This window comes from Papaver somniferum, chromosome 10 (genome assembly GCF_003573695.1).
Source record: "Papaver somniferum cultivar HN1 chromosome 10, ASM357369v1, whole genome shotgun sequence".
NCBI classification, from domain to species: domain Eukaryota; kingdom Viridiplantae; phylum Streptophyta; class Magnoliopsida; order Ranunculales; family Papaveraceae; genus Papaver; species Papaver somniferum.
In genome coordinates, this window is record NC_039367.1 from 12246681 (window position 1) to 12254651 (window position 7971).

The 7971-nt window shown below is 35.0% G+C and overlaps 1 protein-coding gene, 1 long non-coding RNA gene and 1 pseudogene across 7 annotated transcripts; 2 read left to right on the plus strand and 1 right to left on the minus strand.

The window, feature by feature from the left end:
- The first annotated feature begins 1014 nt into the window (after positions 1–1014).
- LOC113318160 lies at positions 1015–3598 on the plus strand (annotated as a pseudogene).
- On the minus strand, positions 3568–5916 carry LOC113318161. Of its 6 annotated transcripts, none has more exons than XM_026566289.1 (5): positions 5524–5916; positions 4942–5022; positions 4449–4588; positions 3961–4099; positions 3568–3695 (listed from the first exon to the last, which is right to left on the minus strand). In XM_026566289.1, exons 1-5 carry the CDS (start codon positions 5836–5838, stop codon positions 3621–3623), a joined length of 750 nt encoding a protein of 249 aa, XP_026422074.1. In that variant the 5' UTR covers positions 5839–5916; the 3' UTR covers positions 3568–3620. The 6 variants fall into 6 exon arrangements, 4 of the variants coding, with proteins under 4 accessions (XP_026422074.1, XP_026422073.1, XP_026422072.1 ...); XM_026566288.1 differs by having other exon boundaries at positions 3569–3711; XR_003344303.1 differs by lacking the exon at positions 3568–3695 and adding an exon at positions 5406–5441 and having other exon boundaries at positions 3738–4099; positions 4942–5312.
- LOC113318162 lies at positions 4678–7453 on the plus strand. The gene is made up of 2 exons (XR_003344305.1): positions 4678–4808; positions 6937–7453. It is a non-coding gene; the product is annotated as an uncharacterized LOC113318162 (long non-coding RNA).
- The last annotated feature ends 518 nt before the right edge of the window (positions 7454–7971 follow it).

Here is a 7971-nt window from a genome sequence, read left to right on the forward strand (position 1 = left end):
TTGTTTTTTATTTATTTTTTTAGTACCTAATTTTTATTTCTTTCACTTTATTCCTCCGATTAAAATAAAGTTTGGTGCTTTAGTTGCCCAATACTTTGTGAAGTATAAAAATTTGGAGACTGGGATAATAGCTTTGATGTTCCAGTAACTGAAAAATGATGAATGAGCTAACTCTTAGTTGGAAAGGAGATTATAAATGCCAACAAGATAGTCAATTAAGTTGTGACTTTTGGTTGCAACAAAAACGTGTTGAATAGATTTTTAGTATTTAGAGAGACTCTCTTTAGACAAACTTATTCTATTTATACTTTAAATTAGCTAACCAAATTAAAAAGAGAAAACTTTATTTATTCATGTTTTCTTTATCAGGAAATAAACTACTCGTATAAATCAAACAGTAAGTCTATACCCACCTAACTATCAATGGTGACAAAGGATTTGCAGCTCATCCAAAAAGGGGGCGGAGGCTGGGGCGGCGGTTTATCAACCCTAAAAATGAACTAATCTATTTTCAAAATGGCAAAGCACGGTCAAAGTATACGAACGGCTTAATTGAATACCCCCTTCAGCGAGGCACATGCTTAGTTTTGTTGGAGGTTCAGTCACACAAAGAAACCCTTTGAGATCTGACCAAATTCAGGTAAGAGTCAGTATCGCCTGACTGCACAATCATGACATGACTCCGACTCCAGAAAAATACCTAACCAAAAGCATGCACTGTTGTTGTTGTGGTTGTTTCAATGAGCCAAATGCAAATGTACATTGTTACCGGAGAAAGTTGCATGCATCCCTATTTAGTCACTGAGCCAAATGCTAATGTGCATCGTTGTTGTGGTTGTTTTCAGAACCATTTATATTTTCTCTAGAATGAAATCTATAAGTTAATGATAAAGATATTATGTGCATCATTCAGCATTTTACGTGTTACAATGTACTTTACCTGGATAGTGGTAATAAGGTAATTATGATTTGGAAAGCATACAAAAAGAGAATGAAAAGAAAAAGTAGGCATTTTTTTTTTTTTTTAAGTATGAAATCATCATGATATTCTCCCTTCAACTACTATTATTGTGAACAGTAAGATTTGGTATTAAAGCTAGAAGATCTTCCTTTTGCTTGGGTTCATTTGGTACTAATAGAATTTGGCCTTAAATCTTTCATCAAACGCTTCAGAAGAAGAAGAAGAAATAAAACCCATGGCTGAACAAAATTCAGTTTCTGATTCTTCCGCATCTAATGGTATATCATCTGTGATCCCAGGATGGTTTTCAGAGATGAGTCCAATGTGGCCAGGTAAGTTGATTATTGGATTTTCTATATTTTATCTTTTGATTATTGGATGTTCAATTGCATTGGTTAAGTTGTTTTGGTGTGTTTAAGATTATGATTATGCTAGAGAATCATCATATGTTTGATCAGGTAGAGATCATAGTTAGGGTTTTCTTTTATTTTCATTTTTGTGTAACTTAATTGAAGTTTTTTTATAAAAAAAAAGTTTTATAGTGATGTTCAATCTCTACTCCGTCCATGTTTCGGCGTTTCGCCTATTTCATGTGTTTATGTATTGTTTTAATCAAACAAATGTCATGAATCACTAAAACGCTAAAGTACCTTGGAATAAATTTGGCTGTTATATTTTTGCAGGGGAGGCTCACTCATTGAAGGTGGAAAAAATTCTGTTGCAGCAAAAGTCTCAATACCAAAACGTTATGGTATTTGAGGTATTTGAGCTCCCTAGTTATTGTATTACTCACTATTGTGTTGTTTCGGATAGAGGGAAGTTGAGCTTATCTATGCAAATAATTCTTATGTAGTGTTAATAGTTTGCTTTTGTTCCTTGTTTCAGTCGGCAACATATGGAAAGGTTCTTGTCTTGGACGGGGTGATTCAAGTCACCGAAAGGGACGAGTGTGCGTATCAGGAAATGATCACTCACTTGCCACTTGGATCCATTCCAAACCCTAAGAAGGTTAGGTTGTGTTCTTGTATACCGTTTTATGCATCGTAGGAATATTAGATTAAGAGTGGCTTTGATACAATTTTTGTCATAAAAAGAAAAACAAGTTCATAAGGTAACTAGAAAGTAGGTGAAATATGTTGTGTACGTCTCTTCTTACCATTCTACTGATTTGACATTTTCTTGTATTCAGGTATTGGTTATTGGAGGAGGAGATGGTGGTGTTCTTAGGGAAGTCTCTCGTTACTCTTCTGCTGAACAAATCGATATATGTGAAATTGATGGGATGGTTGTTGATGTGAGTACATGAAACACCGAATATACTCTTTTTCTTTCATCTCTTTTGCGCTAAAGAACGACTTTCGACACAAATATTATTACAATTTTCATTTTCATTCTGTACGTTGCAGCTATGATATCTTCGTGTTGCACAGAGGTTAATGGTTTTAGTCACGTCAGGTTTCTAAGCAATCTTTTTACTTTCTGATTCAGGTTTCTAAGCAATTCTTCCCTGCCTTAGCAGTTGGGTTTGAAGATCCTCGTGTCAATGTACACATTGGAGATGGTATGACTAGCTCAACATAGTTCTTGAACTGCAAACTTGCTCATACAACTGATTCTTTCTTCCTCAATTTTCTCTTTTTCCAAATTTTAGGAGTTGCATTTTTGAAGGCTGTACCTGAGGGTACTTACGATGCGGTCATAGTGGATTCCTCTGACCCAATTGGACCTGCACAAGAACTCTTTGAGAAACCCTTCTTTGCATCAGTTGCAAAAGCTCTTCGCCCTGGAGGAGTTGTGTGTACCCAGGCGGAAAGTATTTGGCTTCACATGCATATTATTGAAGATATTGTCTCAAACTGCATTCAATATTCAAAGGCTCCGTCAACTATGCTTGGACCACAGTTCCAACTTACCCAAGGTATTGTACGTTATCAGAATTAGTGCTAATCATCTTCGTTTGTGAGCAAAGTAGAAATGTTAACAATATTATGCATTCAATCAGTGGGGTGATTGGATTCATGCTCTGCTCTACGGAGGGACCAGCAGTAGATTTTAAGCATCCCGTGAACCCCATAGATGAAAACGGAACACACAGCAAATCAAAGGGACCTTTGAAGTTCTATAACCCCGAGGTAATGATCTGTCTCTATCTAGTTATCGGTTTCCGATTTCATGTCTCTTTTGTCTAATTTACTATGGTCTTCTTATTTACAGATCCATACTGCATCATTCTGTTTGCCATCTTTCGCGAAGAAGATTATTGATTCCAAATCTAAATGAGAAAGGCTTTCAGATCATAGCAATTTGATTTAGGTTGTTATAATATACTTCGCAAAGTATCCACAACATTTTGTTAGGTTCATGTGATGTTGGAACCGGTGAATAAAAAGTTCAATGTTCGAACTGGTTTTCTCTCGGTATCAGTAGTCTTTTACAGAGCACAGTTGGCGTTCTGGCGGAATTGAAGATGCTTTTTATTTTATTGTTAAGACCTCTCTGGTTGTATTTGAGATGCCTTTTCTTTTTTAGTTCAGACCTCTCTTGTTGTATTTGAGATTGGTGCTTAATAAACGTCAAGTGTACCAAATTTTATGACCTTTTGCAGACGGCTGCTGTAAATGTTTTTCAGTTCACCAACATCTATGCCCGAGCTAAACAGCTAGATCAGCAACGTGGATCCTGAAACCAAGCAAATGACGCCCTTCTCCTGCAGAATGGGTATTATGCTTACCCACTGGGTAGGTATAATGCTTACCCACAAGGTCAAAAGATGTGATAAATACAAGAACCTCATAATAACTTCTGATGGACAACATACAATTATCTTAACTAGTGTACTGAAAGTATCATTTTTGACAAAATACATTACACTGGGAAGAATGTCAAAGTGGGAGCTCTGTTGTGTCAAGGTGGTTATCTTTAGGGTTCATAGACATGATACACAAACTGTGGGGGAGAAATAAATAAATAACAAGAAACACAATAACACCAAGATCTACCTCTTCACCCACTGCTGGTTGAGGAGGATTCCTCAAGTATAGCTGACTTGCACACCAAACACAGTACAAACTTGCTATAACCAGAATAAGTTTCACCGATCGAACCCATTGTGTTCTAAAGGATTTTGATTGCTTCACTCTGCAGGTGTCAACATACATAGCGGAACAACAAATGAATCAATACACGATTTGCTTAAGATGTCAACTGATAAAATGAAACCTTAATTTTCCCGAATAACAGTTGGCAATTTTACTACTCCCTACGTTTCAACAAAATAGGCTGGTTTCATGTACAAATTACACATGCCTATCTTTTTGAACGGAGGTAGTACATGATTTAAGATATGAACCTGTTGCTTCATGATCTCTGTTAATAATATGCTGTACACAGTGAGACATTCTAAATTTACAGAAGCAAGAAACATTTGTATTTCTCCTTTGCAGAAAAAAAATTGGCATAAAAACTAGTAAGAGAAGTAATAAAGTACCTGTTGATGTAAATGAAGCCTCCAAATAAGCAGGTACACAAGGATCCTACCACAACAATGGAATCCATGTTGACAGGAGCTCTACCTTTCCACCAACCAGTACTCAATATCCAAGTATACATCGAAGAATGACCGTTTTCCTATCATCAGTTTGTTAAGCGGTAAGTAATGCATGATGCAATATTTTGATATCTCAAAGTAATCCGAGTATGCAAAGTAGACGCAGACCAAATCCACTTGGGGTGAAATGAAAAGCGGAATAAAGACATGTAAGCAAGATCTTCAGCGACACTATTATACTTATTCAATTGATACATTTGGCTCGTCGCACAATGATTCATGCAGCAACATCTTTTAAAGGTACACATTTCTATACATGACTACAAAACTTTGACTGAAACAATGTCTCTCAGGTTTTGAGGTCTGTATGCAAAAACATAAAAATCAAGCAGAGTAGCAGACTTGAATGTGCAGGAGTAGAAAATTCAATTACCTCCAACAAATGGTCTAAGAAAAAATGTGATATAGAACCAGCAGACACCAATAGTAAGCATTGAAGTCTATTAAGAGGTACCTAATAACACAAAGTTACTTTTCAGCTGGATTGAAACCAACTAATAATTTTGTATTTACAGCAAGGTTGTACTAAACTAGGATCTCAGCCTAATAATAAAAATAACACAAGTATTCCGGCCACCAACACTAATGTTCAGTATATTTGATACTAGCTTATTAAGAATCCCGATTTTGATAAGCCCGAGAAAATCTATTTTAGATCAAGGGATCTTTTAAAAACTATATAAGTCTTCCTGATTCCGGCAAAAATCCACTGATTAGAGAATCTATCAACATCCATAATATAACCTGCAAGTTGCAATAGAAAAAAGAAATTCTTTAATGAAAATTTAATATACATAAAATAAATAAATAAAAAAAGTAAATTGTTCCGTATCAAACCTAAAAGGGCAAAGAACCAGAGATCGGATGAATATCCTAAAGAAAATGAAAAAGAAAAAAAAATCATGATTAATACGCAAAACACACAATATTCCATGATATAGAAATGAAAGCTTACTCCAGAAATGGAATCAAGTATGCCCTTTTGAAGGAAAATTCTTGAAATCCAAGAGTAGAAAAATGATAAAGGAAACCCCAGAATTAAGATGTAGTAGAAAGGGTGATGTATGGTATCCATGATTAAAGAACCCAGGTTGTGACCAAATCCAATTGTTGAAGTAAGCCATTCAGAGAAAGAACCTAAATCTGGACCTAAGAAGGCATTTGTAGCGTAGATGATACAGTGTTGAGGACTAAATCTTCCCTGAGAAAGACTCATCAGACCAACTCCAGACCCAATTGTATACATTGTGTGAGGTCCTGGTCCTGGCATTGTTGGAGCTGACTGAGCTCAAACAAGATCCTCAAACAGCTTTAAGCTTCTGTAATAAATACATTAATCCTATTCAGTCCAGACTCTCCGGACCCGTGTGGTGCACACAAAAATTATATATGTACTCTAAGAGCATTTCCGACACGGGGTTATAATTTTATATCTATACTAGGTATCACCGGGGCCTTACGGCCCCGGCTCAACCTGTGATTAGTGTTATGCGTCATGAAGTCTTTGGTATATAACTCAGGGTTTTTAATCTAATATGTTCCGTGAAAATATTAAAAATATTATTGATATGTTTTTATTAATATCCTAGGCGGTTTTTCTATTCACCGATTCCAAGATAATTGAAGTGACCATTGATTAAATGTGAACACCATCCTCCTATTAGAAGTATCACCCCCGGTTTATGTGGATGATGCAGGGTTTTCATTTAACAAATTAGAACACGTAAGAGCAGTTGAATATACATGTAGTCTTTTACCCAAAGTTGAATTATTTACTTGAACAATTAATAAGGAAAATTATTTTTAAGAAAGACTAAATTTTAAAACAAAAACAATTTAAGAAATTTATTCCGAAGAAAGAAAAACTGTTCGATGTGAATAAGAATTCAAGTTAACAAAAATAATTAGGTAAATAAAAAGGTAAATAATGCAAAAGTTATTGAAGTTATCCAAGCAATAGTTAATGCCTTTTGATGCAGCCAGAAAGTTGGTGAACCGGAAGATAATATGAATAATATTATAACCGTAGCTACAACATACATTTCTAACAACGTTAATACAAAAAAAAAAGAATTAAGAACATTAAAGACTACTCGCAAAAGTGAATACTTATATCTTTGACCCATCCATGAATTTCAAGCTTCTCTTTGGGAATTCGGTATTCTTGCATAGTTGTATTCTTTCTTGAGCCCACATTTTGTATATGCCAGTTCTATATATCCATCCTTTTAAATCGATGTATCCATTCTATGACGACTTTTGATTTAATTTTTGTGCTTTTAGTTGGCCTAGTGAACCCGCAATAGCGTTGTTTGAATTCTCTTAGCATGTGTTTCTGTTTTGATTTTTAACTTCTACATATTTTCAGGGATTGATGTCATGTACTTGTAGGTTTTCTATTCAAACTTACCCATGGGAAAAGACCGATACATGCTCGTTGTTTACACACCGTTCAATGACCCAATCTCCTAAAATGCAGTCGCCTCCTTGTCGATTTAATTGGGTGCTAAATCGTGGTTGTATTCCTCATCTTCTATGAACTCTTCATTCTTCAAATAAATGTGAAGCATCACAGTGTCATATGATAATAGAATGTCACTTCTAAATGACGTTTAACGTTGTTCTTAAGATGGTCAAAATCATGCAACATCAAAAACTTAAAAGATGTAATACCATTCCAATCTTTTTTCAGTTTCTTATTTGGTTTAAATTCATGTTGTTTTGTTGCTTTAGATCCGTAGGAAATTTTCCAATTCGTCTTCGTTATCTGAATATCTTGCTCTTGATTAAGGACCCATGAGAGTCCTACAATAAGTGCTTGATATTTATTTTGTTATGTAATGTGTCTTGCTCTTTCTCAGTATATCACTGTTATTCTTGCCTTCCATGAGCTCTTGATCCTTCATCAAAAGTTTAATCACCTCAAGCGATGACTATCTTATCTTCTATCTATGTGCACAATCAAGTTTCATCAAGTTACGCGACAAAGTAATATTTATCTTCGCGTGGCAAGAAATATTTTCCTAATTTTGGTTCCCTTTTGAACGAATTGGCCGTTGGAAAATTGAATCGTCTTATATTTGTAGAGACATTAAAGTATAGAGATACTTTGACACTTTACTTAAAATCATGGATATATCTTAAAAGTCTCGTACGTTCATGATGTTATTTTCTAATCATAAGAACATCATTATCTGATTAAAGAGATCATTTTCTAACCATGCACTTCGAATTAAGAGAGCATAATTAGAACCATGCATATGTATATGACAAAGAATAAATTGGCTTATTTCTCATACACATAGATTTTATTCTTTCAACTACGTGGACCATGTACCATACATTTTGCTAGTCTTATAAAGAGAGATTGGTTGATTTTTTTATCGAGAAATTTAACACCAAT